This window comes from Nilaparvata lugens, chromosome 1 (assembly GCF_014356525.2).
Source record: "Nilaparvata lugens isolate BPH chromosome 1, ASM1435652v1, whole genome shotgun sequence".
In the NCBI taxonomy this organism is placed as follows: Eukaryota; Metazoa; Arthropoda; class Insecta; order Hemiptera; family Delphacidae; genus Nilaparvata; species Nilaparvata lugens.
The window spans coordinates 9,055,847-9,080,378 of record NC_052504.1 but is presented as its reverse complement, the minus strand read 5'-3'; the positions used below and the strand labels follow the sequence as shown (position 1 = coordinate 9,080,378).

Below are 24,532 nucleotides of genomic sequence, written 5' to 3'. Positions count from 1 at the left end.
TAGCTAATATTGTATAAAAAGATCAAAAGATTGCTCAATATTTTGTCTTACATGAGAATGAATAGCTAATATTGTATAAAAGGATCAAAAGATTGCTCAATATTTTGTCTTACATGAGAATGAATAGCTAATATTGTATAAAAGGATCAAAAGATTGCTCAATATTTTGTCTTACATGAGAATGAATAGCTAATATTGTATAAAAGGATCAAAAGATTGCTCAATATTTTGTCTTACATGAGAATGAAACATAAATGAAAGACTTTTCAAATAAAAAACAAATATTCCTGGTTTCTTTGCATAACAATCAAGATGATATCAGCATATTTGTGAACTGCAAGGTTTGATCGAGGAATATAGAATGTAAATTACATTTTGATAGATTGAAATATTCATTCATTTCTGATAATAAAGACTTCACACTGGAGCCTCCTGTGGATTTACTTGGATTTGTAAGTTTAGATTTGCAATTTACAAGGAGTAAATTCATGAAAAAAGTCCTCCATGAAGCAATAAATTCAAAACATGTTCATCTTTCAATTTTAATGAGTATTCATTACGAGTTGATCTCAAGTACTTCCTTTATTAGAAGTAACACTGAGTCAAAAACATAAAACAGCCTATTTGAATCTTCACGTAGGCCATGATTGAGAAAATATAAAAAAAATTATAAATGAATGATTTTATCGACAAGATCCTGAATGTGCAGAAAATTGATACGTCTTTCATCCAATACCTTAGCAATAATGTCAGGTGGCATTAGCAATTGACTGCCTTCACCCAAGCAAGTATAGCTACACTTTCAAGAGCATGCCAAATAAAGCATAGACTTGCCATTGTATTGTGGCCAACAATTTCGTCCAATCAGACAGAGGTTCGAATAATCTGAGAAAAGTGAAAGAAGGATGGAATGTACAGAAGGGCGCGGTTGCATTCACCTTAGCCAAATCTTCAAACTCTTTCATCTTCCTCTTTCTATTCTCTTCTTTCTTGCACTTCTCTACATGTTATTATTGTCATCTCTATTCAATTTATTATTCATCTCTATGTCAAATCTATTATTTCTTTTTCTTTTCTTTACGTCCATTGACATCTTCTTTCTTAGCTTTAATCTGTCATTGTCGATTGTCTACCCTTCTTTTTCTTTTTGATCGCTCTTATATTTTCTCAGTTTTCTTCTTCATCACAAATGCTTTATTTTCGACACTTTCATCGCCTTCATATTCTGTATAGTTTTGATATTCTGTATCGTTTTTAACTGATATTGTCGTCAATTTCACAACCCTTCTTCTCAAAACGTTTCTCCTTCTTCATTAGTTCCTTTTTTTCTACATTCCTTTTTTTCTTCCTTCCTTATTCGAATAGTTATTGACGATTTTTTACTTTTTATTGTTCTTCACGCCTCCTTCTTCGTTTACTTGTTTTCCATTATCTTCCCCTCATTCTCAATCTCAATCAAAGTTTTCTTCTTTTCTCTTTCCTCCTTCTATCATGGTTTTCTCTCCTTTTTCAACAATAACATGAAAATTACTCAATTGTTTTCCGATTCTTACCTCTGCTGTCCTCGTTTTCACGTTTTCCTCTCCAAACCCTTCTTTCTTTTCTCATATCTCTCTTCTTCCATACTTCTCATCAACACGCTACTTCTTCCTTTCTTCTTCTCGTTCGTCCTGTTCAATTATTTTTCTTCAGCTTATACTTTTCTTCTTCCTGTTTTTTTATCATTTCTCGATTTTCTTCGTTTTCTTTTCATTCCTCTTTTTCTTCTACCTTCTTTCTTTCTTCCTCCTCCACGGTCATATTTTCTTTTTCTCTTTCTTCTTCTACTACTTCTTTTTTCTTTTTTCCACTTATTATTTTCTTCTTCTTCTTTTCCCTCTTCTCTTCTTCTTTTTCTTTTTCATCACCACCTATTCTTTATCCCGTAGTGTCATCCAACTTCCCCTCCTCATCCTCTTTATCCTGAATCCTCCTCCACCACCTCCTCCATTCTCTTCAGTTCTTCTGATTCTAGATCATCGATTCGGCTCCGATTGGAGTATTGGTCGTGACCAGACCAGGAGTGCCAGCCGTGGGAACTGTGCCTGTCGTTGTGGTGGTATACCTGATGAGGAGACAATATTGGCCGAATGCACGGTGGCACACTACAAAATATCTATTCATTATTTATATCTATAATGTCTTGTTTATCTATAATATATTGTTTATCTATAGAATGTTTTCTGTACGGTTGGTACCAACAGACAAATAACTGAATGATACAGATCTGAGAATAGCAATTTATTGATAATAATATTCATTCCAATCAAACTTATTTTATTAATTCATGAATACTGTACTTGATTGACTAATCCCTGAGGTATTCTACAACCTTCTCGAGGTCTATCAAAATAAGAATTATTGTATTTAGCTAGATTCGCATACAATAGCGACAGTGAACAGTGAAAATATAATTCCCAAGCGTTCTTATTAGACTAATCCTACTCAGCCCCGTTCCAGTATGAATAATACTATTAGAACTTATGGAGTATTTATACTTCTAGCAAGTAGTATTTTTTATTCCAATTCACAAATTTATTTCTAAGAAAACATACCAGTATTCATTCTATTAATCTGTTTCAATTATTTTTGATCTGAGCGGTGTGTATTTGTTTTTCTTATTGATACTGATTGTAAATATTGTGAGTTTGAATAAATAAAATTTGAATTTAAAATTTGAATTATGGGAATTATATTTTATTCACTGTCACTGTTGTATGCGAATCTACATCAAGATGTGAAATTAGTTCAAGAGGTGGAATCATGTACTCCAGTGGTCTTCAACCTGTTTTCAATAATACAATAATAAATGGCCTATTTTTATTATGGCAAGGTCCTTCTGTTTCACTAAATAATCTGTTATTTATTTATTCATTTATCAGAGCAAACAATACAATAGTCGGAAAAGAAAAAACAGGTATTGCCCAGAACTTCTTCAATTTCCTAATTTTGTCTTGAATTGTCCAAACATTTTGTTATATTGAAACAAACATATTTTGATAAAATATAGAGTAATTGGAATTAGAAGAATGAGAATAGCTAAGAATCTGTACAGGACATTATATAAAAACATATATAATTATTTTCATATTGTTTTATACGGAGTGGCCCCGGGTTCAAATCCCGGCCCGGGCGAGATATTTTCTCGGGCCCCTCCCAAGATTCGGATGTGCACGTTGAGCCGTCGGTTCTGGCTGCCTTATAGCAATTGTCAGGTGTCAGAGGTCCTGAAATTGGTCAGATGCGTCCTGAAAACTCTGACACTAGACCTGAGCTTACCAGGTAACTTGATATTATTATTATTATTATTTTTACTTTCCTTGCCCTATTACAATAGTTAAGGAAAGTATTGCTTTCCGAAAAAATTAAGGTACCCCAATTTCTAAATTTCTATATGTTTCAAGGTCCCCTGAGTCCAAAAAAAAGTGTTTTTTTGTGTGTGTGTGTGTGTGTGTGTGTGTATGAGTGTATGTGCGTCTGTGTACACGATATCTCATCTCCCAATTAACGGAATGACTTGAAATTTGGAACGTAAGGTCCTTACAATATAAGGATCCGACACGAACAATTTCGATCAAATGCGATTCAAGATGGCGGCTAAAATGGCGAAAATGTTTTCAAAAACCGGGTTTTTCGCGATTTTCTGGAAAACGGCTCCAACGATTTTGATTAAAGTTATACCCCACATTGATAAGCTCTATCAATTGCCACAAGTCTCATATCTGTAAAATTTTTAGGAGCTCCGCCCAATCTATGCAAAGTTTGATTTCAGATTCTCAATTATCAGGCTTCAGATACAATTTAAACAAAAAAAAATGAGTGGAATAGATTGAGCATGAGAATCTCTACGAATTATGTTCAGTAACATTTTCACCTAAAATTAAAAATAAGCTCGAAATTCGAGAAAATGTGATTATCCAATTGCAAAATGTTGGCAACTGTTGATTCTATTAAATGATTCACTATGAAGAGATAGCAGACCTCGTGTGTTTTCAGCGTTATTGCCCTGTCACCAGCTGGCTCAAATCTTTGAATAGTAGACTTGAGATGCGCGGGAACACTTGTGTCAGGTGATCAATTTTCATAGCGGCAAGGAAAGTTGTGTGAGTGCGCCACACCAGATTTTTATTATTATTATTATTATTATTATTATTATTACTGTACAGTATTAGGTTTTTTTATCGATGAACCTAAAGAAATTTTCTTTGTTCGCTTTTGAGTAAACCTTTAAAATAGAACAAAAAAGAAAATGATCTTGTTAACCGGATAACCACATCATTCCCAAAAAAGAAAAAACTGTTCACTCATGGTAAATATCACATCTTTCATGCGAAGACATTATTTTTAATGTCACATGAATACAGTAAATACACGCTTATTGGTTATTTTTCAGGATTTTGAGATTGATATGAGGATGAGAATATCTTATTTTGTCATTATCTACAAGTTATAGAAAAAATAAAGAGCATAGACTTCTATTACCATACCATATATCTGATAACAAATTCTGACGGTATAAATAGGACTCTGATAAAGATGTCACCAAAAGATTATTGGAGTATGGAGATCCGAGAAGAATCTTATCAGATGCAAAACAATGTAGAAACATTAATTCTCATTCTTCTTTTAAAGCTTGGAATAGAACTGAAGTTGGAATACAAATGAATTAGTATTATGAAGAAAAGAGGCTGTGAATAAATGAATTTGAAACAATAAATGTCCGCAGAGTTAATTATTGTCCGCAAAGGATAATTATTATAGTTAAAGTGAGAGAAGTAGGAAGGATGTAGATAAGGATGAAGACCAAGAAAAAATATAAGGCAAAAGAAACAGAAGAAGAGAAAGAGTATAGAAGAAGAGAGAAGATGAATCAAGGCGAAAGGTTAGATGAGAAGGGCGGTACTCAACACTATAACATAATTCCTACGTTTTGTCAATTGAAATAGATTGAGAATAATTCAAATGAACAATAGGCCTAAGCCAGTTGCAAAAAATAACTCAATGATTTGGGAGGAACGAATATTATGTATTATGTTATCGAACAATAACCTATAAAAATAAATTCGACACTTGCATTAATTGAGACATTGAGCCGCGACATAGGTATTACAGCATTTCCTATTGAATAAATTATCAAGTGTGAAAGGTAAAATCCGAAGTTTGAATTGTTATCTATTATGTAGTTATTAATTGTTATTTAGTTCTAATGCATTTCAAATCAACCCATATTAGATGTGAAGGAACTCCAAAAATCTTTGTTCACAACTGTAAGTGCCTCTTCACTAACTCTTTTGAAAACTGTAGTTGTCCATCTCTGTCTTTGGTCAGTGATACACGTTACCTTGGAATAATGATAGATTGTAGCATGAGATGGCATTCTCAAATTGACAATATATCCAAGAAACTCCAGGCATTAAGCGCTAAAATATTTTATCTACATAAAAACATCACTGTTGATTGCCTGTATTTAATTTATAAGTCGTTAGTAGAATCCATTATACGATATGGAGTTCAATCATGGGGCTGTGCTGCAAATTACTTATTATTGAGAGTAGAGAAAATACAGTTGAGGATCCTAAAAGTTATTTCGTCTAGAATACCCCATCTAAACTTAAATTTGAACAACCTTCAAACCCTACAAATTTTTTATCAAACTCTGACACCAAGAAATTTTTACACCTTCAAAATAATAGTATTTTTCAAAAATAATTTCCACTATAGACTTCTAGCTCCTCCTGCCCATTACAATTTCAGGTCACCAATAATATACCAAATTCCCCGGTTCAATAATATTTATGGAAAAAGATCTCTGCTCTACATAATACCTTTCCTTTTCAACAAACTATCCGTAAACATAAGAGACTACTCAAAAACGGATGTAATGATCTATGTAATAAACAATCCCAACTTGATTTCAACCCAGTAAAATCGAAATGAGAATAAAACACAGTGATAATAGTACTCTAAATTCTGAAATAAACAATAAATATTTATTATCATTATTTGAATAATAATTTCTAATAGGCCTGCGTACGATGATTTTCTTTTTCATCTTTCAAATAGCCTATTCCGCTGGTTTTAAATTATTATATATATGTTGTAAAGTCACTGCCGCCAGCCTGAACGACTAATAATTTAGTAATATTAATATTGTATAAAATACTTCCTACTTTATTCCTCCTTTTATTCCTTTTAGTTCTTAATTAACTCCTTATTTATCATGCTTATAATAATGTTATTTATTAACTCTATTACTTTTATTTCTGATTATTACGTTCTTTTTTATTTTCTCATTATTATTGTAATTCCTTTTTTCATTTCTTGTATTCACGACAAATAGCCTAATTTTATTTTATTTGTACTTTATTTTAATTTAAAGTTGTGAAATTTTGTTTTGATATGGCACCTGCTGAAAACCCATGGGTTTAGCAGGACCCAACATTGTAAAAAATTATTTTCCAATAAAATTGATTGATTGATTGATTGTTATTGTCTTTTTTCTTTAGGGCTACTCTTGAATATAAATAAAAATATAAAGTCTAAGTACCCTTTTAAACTTGTTTTGTCACAACATGTTTTGGCTATATGGTGCCATTATCAAGTGATTGGAAAATAAATCGCTTATTTTAAAATATAAAAATTCAGGGCTACTTTCTTGTATTTATAAAATATAATTATAGTACCCTTTGTACTATAAAAAATAGTTGAAAAATATAATAGCTCGCTTAATATAATAGGATATTGATTGGTTATTGTCTCTTTACTGTTAAGGCTACTTTTTAATATAAATAGACATATAAATATCTAAGTACCCTCTTTGAAAATGATTTAGTCACGACATGTTTCGGCTATATAATGCCATTATCAAGAGTAATAACTTGGTTTCACTTGATAATGGCATTATGCCTCGTATAATGCCATCCTATTATATTAATAGGAATAAAAATATAGCCACTAGTTTCGGTGACCTGACGATGGTGTGATCACCGAAACTAGTAGTTATAATTTGCATTCTTATTCTATTAATTTCAAAGGGTACTATAATTATATTTTATAAAATAAATCACTTATTTTTCAATCACTTGATAATGGCATAATAATAGCCGAAACATGTTGTCACTAAACAATTTTAAAAAGGGTACTTTTCTTTTTCATTTATATATATTTCTTATTTTATTTATAATTATTATGTTATTGTTATTGGAGTATTAAAATGCTTTCATGCAGTTATTACATTTCCTCTTCTGGGTTACCAAGAAACTTATTAGCACTGGCCAGTCATGATCAAGAAAAAAAGAATTTAATGTGAGTTGTATAAACTAGCAACATTTAGCATTAAATCTTTATTTATATTTATATTCATTAATATTTGCATATTAATCTTTTTTCCATCCTTCCCTTATTATTCTTTCCCCCATCTCATCCTTTCGTCTATTCACTTTTCCTGATACCTTTTTCACCTTCTCAAGGATTGAAGGTTTTCCTAGTACATGGATATCCATAGTTGGAAACCCCCTTCAATCTTCCATCCTTTTTTATGCACCACTTTCTTTTTATTTTGTTTTAATGTGTATTGTTGTTGTTGTTTGCATGTATTCTTTTTGTTATTCTCTGTATTAAACTTGTATGTGTGTGTAAAAATAAATAAATAAATTGAAATATAGAGCAATTGGAATTAGAAGAATGAGAATCTCTAAGAATCTGTACAGGGTATTTCTAAAATAAATCTATTTTTCAACTATTTAATTATAAAATAAAATTTTCACAGAACACAGAGTAAGAGCGTTATTAAACGTTGTTTCTCTTTTCTGTGTATAGAATAACCAATCAAAATAGAAATAAAAATCTCAGTACCCTTTTTGAATTATTTTGTGATAAAATAATTCAAAAAGGGTACTGAGATTTTGGATTTGTATATAGATACCGTAGTGTTAATACAATTCATAATATAAAACGTCAAAACGTTAAATTTTTGTAATATAAAACGTCATCTTAAAGCACCCTTTATTTTTAAAAAAACTTTAAAATAGTTCAACTATTTTAAATAAAGGGTGCTTTAATATTTTTTATAATGTTTTATTAATTTAAAAAGTAGCCCATGTGAATGAATTGTTTTCATATTGTAGTGTATTTATATTACAAGTAGCCCTAAACAGAAAGAGACAATAACTAATCAATATATATATTATCTGATGGAACGTACTAATTGTAAATGAAATCGAACGCAGAAGCTGTTTTACAGCCAGCACAAAGTAGAAGGGATTCCCAATAATATCCCTATTACTTTGTACAGCCAGCAAGACGTGTCATCATGTGTGACTCACCGGTGGGTGACCACAGCTTTTCGGTGACTGCATACCTTTCAACCTTTTCACAGGATTGACCTTTACTTGCAGGTCAAACCTTGGGGCTGACTGATGAGTCGAGAGCCTGGCCGAATTGGCTGCGATTCAAATGGGAAGGGCTCCGAAAATATTCAAAAAATTATACAAATAACGGATGAAATGCTAGCCAGTAATCAACAGGAGTCTGGAGAGTAATGATCATCTCTATAATCCTGGAATATTTTATGATTATTGCTTTATTAGTCACCGGATGAACTGAGGAAATGGAAATGATGAGAAATGGGAAGATAAAGAAGAAGAAGCACCCGTACCCCATCAGTAGATACCGGTTTATAGGTATGGTGTTTCTATACATCAAATATACGTTTCACCTATTTATATAGCAGTAGCAAGGTTTACACCAAGTTATTAACAAAATTTCAATTTCTCCGTCCTTATAGATTCTATTAAATTGAACGGAACTTGACAAACACATATGTTCATCATGTGTATGATAAGTTATGTTCAATCTAATAGAACCTATAAGGACGGAGAAATTAACATTTTGTTAATAACTTTGGTGTGAACGCAGATTAATAACTAATTATTTATATCCGAGAACATCACTGTAAATCGTTATTAATAAACTGATCAACTGAAATTAATTCTAATTTCATGGAAATGCAATTAAAAGATTAATTAAGAATGAATTACATGTGCGAATATAATATTCTCATGATGTAATGTTAGCTAATAACTTCTACTAGAAATATTCCAGTAAAATGAATGACCGTATCTGCTACTCTCTTAGTTTATCAACTACAGTAATATTTATCAATTTAAAAATCGATATTTTTTAATAATTATTGATTAAATTTTAGATTGGAATTACATAAACTCAATGCAGAATTTAAATTGGTAATTTGTTTTCCTGTGAATGACCTTATCTGTTACTTTCTTAGGTCATCAACTACAGTAATATTTATCGATTAAAAAAATCTATAATTTTTAATAATTATCGATTAAATATAGATTGGAATTGGAATTACATAAAACTCAATGCTGAATTTAAATTGGTTAATTTTCCTGTCCTCTATTAATGCTGCATCCAAGTGAGTTTATTTTTCTCCGCTAATTGAACGTAAGAATGTTCAATCTAAATTTCAATTTTATTCACCAAAATACATTCACATGAAATGAAGTACAAACAGAGAAAGGTGTATTATCATTAAAATACTATCCATATTATTGAAATCAACTCATGAAATCGATATGAGAGGAGATCCAGTGATGAGGTCGCTATCCTAAGTGAATAGGAAATTGAAGGCAAGAATTAAAAGCTTTAATGATAAGCTTGAATGAAAAGATTTAATGTATGGATATTGGGTTTGACTACTGTGACATTGTAAACAACAGCTGTTGTAGCTATGGTGAAAGTGATATTTTCGAGCTCAAAATTTAAGTGATTTTATTCTATACTAGCCGTCAGGCTCGCTTCGCTCGCCATATCCGTCTAGCCCCCCGACTGTATCGGCCAAAAATGAGATCAGCAGGCTCGCTTCGCTCGCCTGCACTTTTCATTTGAGCATTTTTATCATATTTTAGGACAATCCAGTCGGGGGGTTCAGACTAAACGTTTGGCTAAACGGATATGGCGAGCGAAGCGAGCCTGACGGCTAGTAATATAATATTCCCAGGATTGAAGTAGCAGTGCCCAGTCAATTTTTCCGCGATAAATGCATTTAAATCTTCAACTTGGTGTAAACCTAACAAAGTCAACTCAACTTAATGCCAACCTGACAAAATTATTAATTTAGTTGTCAGTTAACAATTGTTGCGGAGAGGTACTCTATCTAGATTATAGTTCTACAGTAACATATGATATGGAAATTTCAATTATAATTAAGAGATTGGGAGAAGAAGAATATACATGCTAAAAGACGAACTTCAAACCCTTAAAAACAACCCTTGGAGTTAAAATATTGCCAAAAGATTTCTTAGTGCGCCTCTAAAGGGCCAACTGAACATACCTACCAAATTTGAACGTTTTTGGTCCGGTAGATTTTTAGTTATGCGAGTGAGTGAGTGAGTCAGTCAGTGAGTCAGTCAGTCAGTCAGTCAGTGAGTGAGTGCCATTTCGCTTTTATACAGTATATATAGATTTTGTGAATATTTGAAGTTTGGTTTTTGTTTTAACGGAAGTTTCATTATCAATCTATCTAAATTTGAAATTCTTTGTTTTATTCTGATTCATAGTTTCAGATTGAAGATTTGGTGTTGAAATTGAAGTGAACATAACCTACATAATATTTGGACGATTTGTGACAAAATCAGGAAATTGAAGAAGTTTTGGGCAATAGTCTGTTTTTTCTTTTCCGACTATTGTATTGTTCGCTCTATCTAATAAATAAATAAATTGTGTTTTATTTCAGGTACTTAGCACTGTGACTGTATCTAATTGTGTGTATATTGAATTTTAATAAAGACAATATAAAAACATGTAGTACCCCTTTTTATTTAAAACATTTTGAAACTTTAAAATATTTTAACAACTAGTTTAATGTTTTAAAGTTTTAAAATGTTTTATATAAAAAGGGCACTAATGTTTCTATATTGTTTTTATTAATTTCGATAAAGTAGTGAAGTTATTTTATATTGAATTTTGTATGTGACCTGGCTTATGTACTGATGTACACTGGCGCTCAAATAAAGATAATTGAATCATTGAAAGATCATTCAGCTACACTTACATCAATCCAAAGTTAATCTCAAAACCAATTCTTGGACTCAGGGAACCTTGAAACGTATAGAAATTTAGAATAGGGGTAACTTTTTTTTTTGTAAAGCAATACTTTCCTTACCTATGGTAACAGGGCAAGGAAAGTAAAAAACATTCCAACACAATGAAGTTTTTAAAGTTCTGATTGAAACAAAAATGGATTTGGACAGTGAAGGTGATCTAAAAGATTTATTTATTCTATACATTGATACATGCAATATAATTCTCAACTATGAATGATTGGGAAAGGAACAACAGGCTTGAAGCCCAAAACTGTTCCTTCCCCAAATTTAGATAGAAATTGTCCAAAAATAGGTTATGTTTACACTTCTTGATTTTTGTCCAATTTTGAGTCCAAAATATTTATAAACTAGGAATTTAGAAAAGTTGAAAACCAAATTAAATAAGATTACGTCACTTAGGCTAGGCGCAAACCAGACACCAGTTAGTTAAGACAAGACAAGACAAGACATGATCAGTCACAATACTTCACATAGTTGCTTATGAAGACATGTCTAATTGCAATGACTTATCAGTGTGAGTTGCGTCATAAGCAACAATGTAAAGTATTGTGACTAAACGTGTCTGATCATGTCTTGTCTTGACTAACTGGTGTGCGCCTAGCCTAAATCATCACTGATAACTGAAAAATACTGTATTAAAAATTTTAAAATTTTAAAACTTGAAAAGAAACTCAAACTTACTCCTAAAACATCAAGATATACTAAGGCTGGTCACACACCGATCAGTTAAGACAAGACTAGTCACGTTTAGTCACAATGCTTATGCCGCAATACACACTGATTAGTCATTACAATTAGTTATGATTCCATAAGCAACTATGTGAAGTATTGTGACTAAACGTGACTAGTCTTGTCTTGACTAATCGGTGTGTGACCAGTCTAAGATATTTTCATTCATCCAATACGGTAACTATAGTAGTCCAGTCAATATAGACATAAAAAAGGGGGTGTGCTTGCAATTTATATAGTAGTTCTGATTTTTTTATATATTATTTGGGTACATAAGAGAAGTCCAGAACCAATTTCTTCATGCAAAATTTCCTTGTGGTAGATACAGAGTGGCCCAAAAACCTCGTATTTTCGGCTCATTTTCCAGTTTTCAGCTATTTCTGCCAAATTTCGTAATCGGACAGAAAAATTTGTTCTTGCCTTTTCTTTAGATTATAAAATTCTGAATAAAATATAAGATCATTCGGAACTCTCTATCTCCAATGAGTACTGAGCTATGATTTTTCAAAAATGAGAGAAATTGTGTTTTTTACAATACAAGGAGCATTGTTGTCAGGTGTACCTGGAAATCTATATGAGATAGAGCGCTCTACCTGATCTCAGATTGTAGAGCTTAAAAATACGTTCAGAGGGATTTTGAATTATACATCTAAATGGTAACAATCGGAAGATATTGTTGATCAAAAACAAAAATTCATTAAAATTGATTTTTTCTTCACATTTCACTCAATTTTGAAAAATCATAACTCAGTACTCATTGGAGATAGAGAGTTCCGAATGATCTTATTTCATTCAGAATTTTATAATCTAAAGAAAAGGCAGGAACAAATTTTTCTGTCCGATTACGATATTTGGCAGAAATGTATCTAGCACAAGGAAATTTTGCATGAAGAAATTGGTTCTGCACTTCTTTTATGTACCCATATAATATATTAAAAAATCAGAACTACAATATAAATTGCATGCACCAATGTATATAGTGACTGGACTATATAGACGCTTTGGTTACTGTTTTGAATGTTCTTAGTAAAGAGCTAAAGAATGATTACTCTACGTTGAGTCAACTCTTGAGTGATAACTAAATCACTTTTATGAGAGATTTCTTACAGAATAATTATTTTTCCACATCTAAATCAACACTTACACAGGTCAGGACTAATGAAGATGCCAGACGCTCTTAGCAAGCAATCGCACATGCTCGAATCGTACATTGGTTACTAGAGGCGACGAAGGCAAGGCCTATAATCAAGCCAACTTTACGACCCAAGCAATGGATGACTCCAAGCAATTACAAGATAGGCTTTCAGAATTCGAAAACGCCAACACAGAGCAAACGATTGTTGCCAGATCCGGGAAAGGAAAACCAAGTACCAGCTGATAACAATATCCAATTTGCAGAATCCATTTGGTGGTTTAAGTTACCGTTAACTTTCAAATTGATAGCGTCATTGAAGCCATCCCCGTTTCCCTACAATTTCAATAATTATCATCCACATAAGAGACGATCTACTGACCAGTTTATTCCATCCTTATCTATCTCTTTTATTTTGCATTCTTATCTTCATAAGTTTTTCACTGCCTTCATCCCAATATATTCCAAACTTATCTAAAAACAAAACGACGAAAAATATTCAGATAGGAAACTACCAGCAATATTTTTTCGTTCCTAGATACAATTTCAATATTTATCAACCATATAAGAGACGTTCTACTGACTTTTATCCAGTTTATTCCATTCTTATCTATCTCTTTTATTTTGTATTCTTATCTTCATACATTTTTTCGCTGCCTTCATCCCAATATATTATTCCAAACTTATCTAAAAACAAAACAACGAAAAATATTCAGATAGGAAACCAACAGCAATACTTTTTTCGTTCCTAGATGCAGCATATCCAAGAAGTTTTGTACAAAAATCGAAAACTTCCGATTTTATCGTACTAGATACAGCAGTCATCTTAGAACAAGGTTGTTTCGACAATACACGTGTTCGAATAACGTACTGATGTTATCTAGCTGAGACATTGCCTCGAGTTACGTCGTGTTTTGAGTGGGGTCACAGAAGTTTGCCTCATCTATTGAGATAATATTTTGGTAGAGATTCTAGCGCTTATCAATTTAGGTACCGTGAGAAATTCCACATAAGAACTCTAGAGGTGATACGTTACTTTGTGATCTATATGAAGATTGGAGTTTTGTAATAATTTTTTCAGTTGTTAATGAATTTATTTTGGAACACCAAGTTTGAAACAATCAGAAGACTTCTTCTCAATACCAGATAACAATCCAGACCAGTTGCCATTAAATTCAACCCTTATTCTCACTGTTGTAATACATGAAGAATTGTTTACAAATGTTACAAAACTGTAACAACTGTTTTATTACATAACATACGGAACATTAAAATATTAAATAAGAATTACCACGATAATTGGGATATTTATTTGATTTTTCGGGATTTCTCACCAACCTCTCCACATTCAAATGAATACTTCACTTTCGGCTTGCTTTTTCGAGTAGGAAAATGTGATGTGCAAGTTAATTTTGACAAAAAACCCAATCAATATTTCGAATTGTTGATTTATTTAAATCATCAATACTTCAAATTCTAACTGCACTATTTATTGAATGAATTCTGGTTTTGCAATTGCCTGATATTCTTTACTTCATATTTTATTTTTAGCAGAAAAATCGATAAAATATATAAAACAGTGTTTGATTTCTTTACTTTTTGCCTCTAGTGAATGCACATAAATGAACTTTTGCAAATGCTGGATCATTCTAGTGGGAAATAAAAATATTTATTAGCACTCTGACTTATGAAAGTTGTGATAGTTAAAAATTGCTATAAGTTTCAAAGATAATATATAGTTCAATTAATTAAGTTTGAAATATTATTAATAAAAATATTTATTAGCACTCTGACTTATGAAAGTTGTGATAGTTAAAAATTGCTATAAGTTTCAAGATAATATATAGTTCAATTAATTAAGTTTGAAATATTATTAATAAAAATATTTATTAGCACTCTGACTTATGAAAGTTGTGATAGTTAAAAATTGCTATAAGTTTCAAAGATAATATATAGTTCAATTAATTAAGTTTGAAATTTAGGAAATTGGAGGAATGTATCATCATTAGTAAAAAACTGTACTAATTAGTACAAACTATCAAAGTTCAAAACTGTACTTTGAAATTACGCTCACTTCTCACCATTAAATTTTGAATGATAAATTAATTTAAATTCTCAATAATCATGAAATATTTGGATTGTATTTTATGTCATGATTTACACTGTTCATGAATTTGGAAGTCACTTGACTTTACATATCAAATAATAGGTGATCGAAAGCTCGCATAAACAGGAAAATAAAAATAAAAATCTTATTAAAAAACTGTTCATTAAGATTGTTTATTTCTAAATTGTAACAAGGAACTCTCATTTTATGATTTAAAAAATATTTAATTATTTTTTCAGAATGTCTGTTTACTGAAGTTCCAATGAAGTTCTCAAGTATAGGAAATTCTCAAGTATCACTTATTCATTCATACATGCATAATGTTTAATGATTATCACAGGCTGGTACTATATCTAACTTTCTAAAAACATAAAAAACTAATTTGAATCCTAATTTTCTAATTCAAATTCGAAAAACAGAAACATATTTCTTGAAACATGAATTTCAAAACAGATAATCAACTGCAACAAATCAACTTCTACTAACAAAATATAGCTGATGATAAATTAAAAATTCCCTAACCTAGTCTTCCCAAAAAAGCGTATGGTTTTTTAATTGGCTATCAATTATTGATATTTCAATTGGCTATTTAAAACTGGATCATTTCAATTGGCATTATCACAGTTTTTCAATAAAGCTACTGAAAATTTACTCGTATTAATTGCATCAACACTTCAGTTATGTGGGTCTCAGCAAAAAACTAACATTTTCAAACGGAATTCTCTGGAGTAAATTAATAAGTAGGAAAGACTTCCAGTTATTTCAACAAGAATTTTGAGCAATACTTCTTGGTCTTCCGAAAAACGGTCAAACGCTTGATTGCAGAATTTTATTAAGACATCCATGACACGTCCAAATATCCTGAAACAATCACAATACTAATGAGAGTTCAATGGCGACTAAACATGCCGAAAAATCCATTAACATGGAAAATTAAAAGAAAAGACCCGGAAGACAAAGCAACTGCGATAGAAGATTTTGAAACATGTGCGACAGTTGAAGAAGGGTTTTGGCAGCTAATTAATACAGAATAATGAAGCAAATGGGATACATTTGGGTAGGTTTTGAAGATAAATATAACAAGTAAATTATGCTTGGGATAAATTTATTTTCAACTGTTCAAAAACATGAAAACTGTTCTCTGAATTGTAGAACCGAACTCATGGTATAGCTCATTCCGATATATCATCAAACTGACTTAGTGTGTCCATCTGTCTTAATATGGATAGAAAGTAGTCATGATTGACTACTCAGATGAGGAATCATCAACCACTATTTATTGAAAATTATCAAACAATTATAAAAGAACCAAGATTCATGGTGTATAACCTGAGGCTGAGGAGTCAGATGTGTTTTGGCTAGAAAGGATTTGTTATTTTTTTCATGAATTACAGAATATTATTCAAAATACAAATGAATTGATGGAGCCAATACATAGGATGTAGATTAATATTTTGATGGTATGCAGTAGAAGCAACATAGAAGCCCTAAATGTTATAATATTCAAATTAGAAGAGGTTGAATTACAAGGGAATTATCAGAGCATCAGGAGCACTGCAATCCTGTGGATGGAATACTGCTAAGTAATTTAGCAAAAGGGTGAAGTAGGTAGTCTCTAGTTTAACAAAAACTATGAACACGTATAAACGTCAAAACGTATTAGGAAAGTACTAATTGAAAAAATAGTATGTCTTATATCATTCTCATTCTCTCTTCAAAATAGATAGATTTTAGCATGAATTGATTTAATAGTAGCAGATAAATCAACTAATCAACTACTTGATATCAAACTGTATCTAATATTACGATAATACAAGAATGTATCGTATGCGAATAGGAAATTATAATATATTACTTTTCGATTCCAAGATTGGGAAGTTATGATTTATCCAACCACCGCAAAATTGAAGACAACATAAAGCCTCAAAATCACTAAAATTCCCTAGTCATCAAGAATACCGGTATGAAACTATAGAATTAATCCGTTTGCCTTCAACAATATAGAAACAATATGTTCCGATTGCACAAGAGCCGGTTAAATTTTGTTAAAATGACGGCTTCTCTGATTGGTTCTCGTGGAATTAATCACGGTTAAAATTTATCCGGCTTTTGTGCAACCGGGACTCTATCTACAAAGTTTCAAGTTGGCTATTAGTAGCTTTTTAATTGAAATTATTATTTAACAGTCGAATTGATTTTTAGCATTTAAAGATAGTAGTTACAGTCATGTTAATAGAAGATTTAAATCAAACAAGTTCAGAATTGGTTAATTATGAACTGAATAACAACACAGGGAAAAAACTAGGAAGATGAATAATTATATCACAAAAGAAGTCCACACTGCAAATGTGAAACACAGAAGCCCAACGAATCCACACAAAACAGCCAAATAGAAAAATAAGCATTGCATCCAACTGAAAATTTAATTATTCTCTATAAAATGATGGTCATTATACTTTTTCCATTTAGCTTATTATTAGTAGAACCAGTAACAAAAAATTAAAGCCCCATACTAATTCAACTTTTGATTTTCTAATACTACAAACAAGGAACTGGATTCAACCTGTTTTCAAATATTTTTCTTAGACGTCCAATGCACTTTTTTCTAATGTACCAAACCTTATACTGTAAATACAATACGGAACACAATCTACAATTAAGAGTCAAGGACATGGAAATGTATAGAACGTTGAAACTCTGCATTTCACTGGATATTTTGTGAATGTCTCAGATCTGCGAGATTTCAATTTGTCTAGTGTATGAAGATAACCTAAAAAGTTATGTTCAATCAAGTTTTGAAGGTAGAAGTAAAGGCTGGGAAGATGGGATTTGGCTATTAAAAGGCAATATATTAATATTATTTGAAATGTGTAGATAATTTTCCATAATAAACACAAATAACGAAAATTTGAAATACTTGCAAATTTGAGAAATTGCACTTACAAATGACACCCGATATTTTGTGGCCATAAAGATTTGCATATAATCTTCTTAATATCAAATTTTGTGAGGGTAAAATATTTATGGTTTGATCATTCCCTCTTTGATGATCTAATAAAATTGACGAACCGAGGCTCGAGAAAATTGTATAAGTTAGTCGAATGCGTGAAGCCACATATTCAATAATAAATTACTTCGTCATAACAAATTCTACAAGTTCATATTTGATTAGTTTCAGAATGAAATTAAATTAACTTTCACCATTTCGTTTTCGAGGATCGTAACAGCAAGTAGGCTATAGTAGCTCATTACCATAATTGATTAGTGGTTATATATGAAGTATAAAGACCCGTTTCATGATCAAGATATCTAGAAAGAGCTCTAAACACAAAGTTTTAAATCATATGAAATTTGTTGAATGAGAATTGATATTTTGGAATTTTTCCCATAATTAAAAAAAACACAGTTTTAATGTGGATGTGACAAAAATAGAACTGTGTTTTTCAGTTTAAAACACAGTTAAAATGTTAAATAAAAAGACTAAGAAATTGTCAAAAACCACAGATTTTATCGATAGTTATTAGAAAGACCAGTTTCGGTTGTTACACCATTGTCAATCTCTGATAAACTCATCAGAGATTGACAATGGTGTAACAACCGAAACTGGTCTTTCTTATAACTATCAATAAAATTTGTGGTTTTGACAATATCTTAGTGTTTTTATTTGATATGAATAATTACCACAATATCAACTTCTCAACTACACAAAAAGTGTGTCTATGACAGTTAAAATGATCAAGTACTCTTTATTTTTTGCATCTACTTTATAACTTTATTGTATTTTATTGTGTTGCAATAAGATAAAGGGTACTTGATCATTTTAATTGTGTTTGATAACCAGTAGCCCTAAGAAGAAGAATGAAAACCTACCAAAAGTTTAATGTTGAAGAAGACTCAATATGGCCGCTCCAAACATCACATCGGGCGGGACATTTGATAATCCAATCTAATATGAACAACCTTATCTTTGGGGAGCCTGAATAGTTTAATTATGTTGGAAGACTTTATTATATATTTGAGGTGAGCAATATCTCTTTTTCCTAAAAAAAAGTACTACTAGTTTACTGAAATAAAAAATTACATAAAACCCAAAACAATACTCAATCAGCCATATTGAGGCAAAATGCTGCAATGTGTCATGGAATCGTGACTTGGCATCTTTCTCTAGACCTTGTTCATGATCACTTCACAGCAGAGAAATATGTGGAATGGTGTTTTCTGGACTCGGAATTTGATTCAAAGTGAAGCCTTAAGACATTCAACCTTTAAGACATTGGCTTACTACTATCAAAATTCGGAAAGGGAACAGTTTTGGGCTAGGCCTGTTGGTTCTTTTCTAATCATGTAGGCTATTTGATTTGTGCATTGGTTAATAATGTAAATGAATATAGGAGAGGTACCTTTCAAGAAAACCTCTTGAGCATCACACTACTTATGTTGTTATCTATGGCTCGTTTGCGAGCACTGGGGGTTACCAATTTAGGAATCGTATAAGTTGAATAAAACCTGGTTCACATGAACTGAGAAGTTGAACCTTTAAAGAGCTACTTGAATACCAGAGAATACCACTTATTGAACTCTGATCGTTGATCAATACCCATATCTAAAGTTACCTTTAGATAACTGAACTAACTAAACTAATATTTTATAGTGAGATGCTCCACTCAAAATCAACTGGTGCATTAGAAATTAAATGAAATGAGATGAAGTGAAATTAAGTCCACAGGAATTAAGAGATGAACGCTGGCAGCACTCACATATTTTCCCTCAGTGTGGTTGAAGAAAAGCAGGCGGACAACTCGCTTCAAACTTTTCACTACCTTTTTTAAAGTTTTCACAATCATTTTCACTACCCTTTCTTGAAAGGACGAAAAAGCCGACGCCGCCATGGATAGACACGTCTAAATTCATTAATAAATATTAATCCGGACCACTTCCTCATAGACTTTAAGATTAGTAGAAAAACTAAACTAGAAATAAAAACCTGGACATACAGTAAATTTTTCTTCCATATCGACGTATGAATCTCGAGATTTCTGCTCAAACTACTGTTTGCTAGGTCAATTCTTTTAGATAAATTTGTTGGCTTTTATACCCTCTACCTGCCTATTACATGGGAAACCATAGTTGGCTAGGTATTTTTTCCTCCTTTCTTTCTTTTCAGCACAACCCGCCATGAAGCCTGTTTTTGTATTTCATTTGAAATTTATTTTTGATTGTGATTTTTTTGTGTTATGATTTCTTTTATGTATATTGTATTATGTTGATTGGAATAAAAAATTGATTGATTGAATACACTTTAGTTAAGTTCATACAATTATATACCTGACAATTTGAAATATCATAATTTTGAAGATGAAAAGATCTATGAAATATTTGGGAACAAAAGGTTTTGAGATGGATATTCACAAACCCTTACCGGTACCAATATTTACCTAAATATAGTAAATATAGAAGGATATTTACCAAACACTATGGTGAATACGATCAAATCAAGAGCTGCGTGATCTGTACCAGATCAACTGACAAATAGTTGACGACTGATGAATATTAAATTATTGAAATAAAAGTGAATTGGTTGGGACATGTTGAGATTCAAGAGTCGTTGAAAGGCTTCAGAAACAACCCAGGAGGGAGAAGGCTGAGAGGACGCCGCGAAAGCGTTGGCTGGAGGATGTGTATAGTGAGGTCCACGTTATTATGACAGTAGAGAAAGATGGGAGATCAACGTTGTCGATTCTCGGCCTTCTATAGACGGTAGCTGATACAGGTTTATTGATGTGATATAAACTGTTCGTTCTCATTAAAAATAATAAATTATATTTTTCAATAATTGCATAATGCATTTTCATAATTGAGATGAAATATTTTGTTGATTAATTATTAATTTCACATTGTTGGAAGAAGATTTGGCAACAGAGCAAAGCGAGAAAGAGATAGCGCTCTCAGCTTTGTTGAATGATAGACAAAGATAGTAATATTATTACCAATCAATTACCAATCATTATAACGTGAACCTCACCATAGGACGATATTAGGAAGCTGCGTGGTAGAAGGTGAAGATGTAAGGCTGTTGATAGAGATGAGTGTAGAGGAATTTTGAAGGAGGCTAAGGCTCTGAATGAGATGCAGCGCCAAGGAATAAGTAAGTATAATTCCGAATGATTGTATAGAATTGGGTGGGGATGGGACTCACTTGATATAGACTGGTCTCGGAGTAAATCCATTTATACGGGGCTTAAAAAATACTTACTTACGAAGCGCTACAGCCCTGCGTGGACCTTGGCTTCCTCAACAATCCACCTCCATTCATCTCTCTGATTAGCCAGTCTCTTCCAGTTCCTCACTCCTAGGCACGCTACATCTTCTTCCACATCCTGCAGCCAACGTGTTCTCGGGCGACCTCTTTTCCTCGTTCCTTCCATTCTTCCAACAAGCATCTGCCTCTGCATCCTATTGTTATCCATTCTTTGCACATGTCCCTGATTTTTGAGCATGTCAGCTGATTCTTCTAGACTTTATGAATCGTACTATATCTTTACCCCGCATAATGTTACTCATCTCTGCATTGCTTCTGATTATTTACTCTCCATTTTCGCATATGGGGTCATGAATTCTCATCATTTTTCTTAAAAAAATCCTCAATGCGTTCATATTTTGGGAGTTGAGAACCCAAGTTTCACAGCCGTATGTCACTACCAGTCTTATAAGTGTTTGAAATAAAATTTCAAACACTCATATTTCAAATTTCGTTCTCATAGTAGAAATAAAATTTCAGTCTTCAAGTGTTTGAAATAAAATTTCAAAATTTTCGGGCACCAATGGGGGGGGGGGGGTGAAAGGGCAATTTTATTCAATTGCGGGCATCTGCTCGATGAACAGAACCTATATCCCAAGATAGTTTTACATTCGTGCATATTGATATCAGTCTAGACTTCATTAAACTTCTATTTGTAAAGTAAGCTCGGTTACCTTGATCAATTCTGTTTTTAATTTCCTGACCCAGGTTATTGTTTACATTCAATTCAGTTCCAAGGTAAGAAAAACTCTCTACACTTTCAAATTTATATATCCCAACTTTAAAATCTTGTGCTGCTCGTCTTGCCAGATATGAGGTTACCTTTATATACTTGGTCTTGTTGATGTTAAAGAAAGTCTCAAAAAATACTAGTCCCGTTTAAAGGCGATGTAATTTGAAATATTTAAATTAAGAATGAAAATGAGTTAGGTTGAGTTGGGGACTCACCCTTAGTCGTTGGTCGGCGACGGTCCAGACGCGCGTGGCCTGATCGCTGGATGCGCCCAGGATGACCGTGCCGGTCGAGTCGAAGTCCACACTCATCACGCCCCGGTTGCTGCCCAGCAGAATGCCTCGAGGCTCCAGAATACCTGCAACATTTTGTATAATATGAATGTTATAATAATAATACAATAAATCAACAATACCTGAATAATTTATTTATCTATTTATTCATCATTTACAATCAACTTAAGGACAAAGAAACAGACTACAGTCCAAAACTCCTTCTCATCCCAATTTCAAAAGTAGAATTAAAGAACACATCAGAGATTGGAATAAACAAAATGGGGAATCTAACTTTGCAGAACATTTGATAACAAATAATCACAAGTTCACAGTTAAGGAGAATGTTGAGTTTCTGCATGTTAATAACAAAAGGCAGATCTTTTAATATTCTAGAGGCTTTAGAAATAACAAGAGTAATTAAGGAAAATTCCCAGTATAGTTAAAATGACCAGATTCATTTCAACCAATACAACACTACGAATTTAGTTTTATCATAAAATTGTAAGCTTGCATTAGTCAATAGTTTTTCCATTTACATATTTGTTTTATTATCTTTCACACTTGTTTTCTTGGTTCTTATTTTGTACTGAAAGTAAATTTTGTTATCATGGCGATTCTGTTGCTTAAGCCGCCATTTTGTCACACCGTTGAGTGGGAGGAGACTGTCTAGCTGGGCCAATGACAGACGTTCATGCCCTTGACCAATAGCAGTACTCGCCTACTAGTATAAATTCTGCTGCTCTTGTATTTAGTTTTAGTTTATCAGAGATTGACAATTGTGTAATAACCGAAACCGGTCTTTCTAAGTATCAATAAATCTGTGTTTTTTTGACAATTTCTTAATCTTTTTCATTCAATATGAATAATTATCACAATATCAACTTCTCAACTACAAAAAAGTGAAAAAAATTTCATAAAATAAATTGTCCAAATTAAGGTTATGTGCGACTTCACTTAACTTCTTCCACATTGAAACAAAACACAAACACTTGAAAATAATGGTGTATCTTGAGCCAATAAACAAAATAAAACATTTCCGATGCTAAACATTGATCATTCTTGAACGATACTCTTCATTCAATTGCTGATAGACAGGTATCTTTCTTGATCCATGAACATCTTAAGCATAAGATCACGTCAAAGATTAGAACAACTACACACATAATAGAGTCCAAGAGATCAATTGGTTCATCAAATTACTCCAAAATACCTGCCACTATTCTAATGCTAACCAATTGCTATAATGCGGAAGGGTAAGGAAACGATTGCTATATGAAGCTACTGATACAACCACAGTCATCCTTAGCAGATGGATGTGGTACAATCAACAATGAGCTGTAATATGCTAACCACGGATGATAGAGTGCAGGATCTTCTATTGATTCAGAAAAAAGTTATCAGGATTATTATAAACTCTGACAGATTGGCTCACTGCAAACCATTATATGTTGAATCAAGATTATTGACCATAATAAACCTTTACATATTTACTGTTCTTATATAACAAAAAACAACCTGTCTAAACATAACCTAAGAAGAAATATTCACTCACACAACACTAGGAGAAATTGGCATATCGATGCAACTTTCTGTAGACTGGGTAGATCACAGAATAGCTATGAGGTTATTGGAGTAAAAATGTTGAATAAATTGCCACATGATTTCATAGATGCACCATTCCAAGTGTTCAGGAATAAGTTATATAGTTGGCTAATTAAAACCCCATTATATTCGGTAAATGAATTTTTAGAATTTAGAAATTCTATTCTATGAAATAGAATATTTTAAACCTGATTAGGGAAACCTAAACCACGTTTTAATAGTTATGATACATATTATGATACTAGCCGTCAGGCTCGCTTCGCTCGCCATATCCGTCTAGCAATACTTGCTAGACCCCCGACAACATCGTCGAAGAATGAGATCAGCAGCCTCGCTTCGCTCGCCTCCATTTTTCATTTGAGCATTTTTATCATATGTTAGGACGATCCAGTCGGGGGTCCAGACTAAACGTCTGGCTAAACGGATATGGCGAGCGAAACGAGCCTGACGGCTAGTAATATAATATTCCCAGGAATAGCTCTGATTAAAGT

The 24,532-nt window shown here is 32.2% G+C and overlaps 1 protein-coding gene across 3 annotated transcripts in view; it reads right to left on the bottom strand.

The window, feature by feature from the left end:
* The window catches only part of LOC111056244 (autophagy-related protein 16-1), a 581,037-nt gene that overhangs the window by 533,057 nt on the left and 23,448 nt on the right, over positions 1 to 24,532 (bottom strand). For all 3 annotated transcript variants that reach the window (XM_039429652.1, XM_039429655.1, XM_039429658.1), the window contains exon 7: positions 22,380 to 22,522. In XM_039429652.1, coding sequence (XP_039285586.1) covers positions 22,380 to 22,522 — 143 coding nt within the window. The remainder of the gene's footprint in view (positions 1 to 22,379; positions 22,523 to 24,532) is intronic.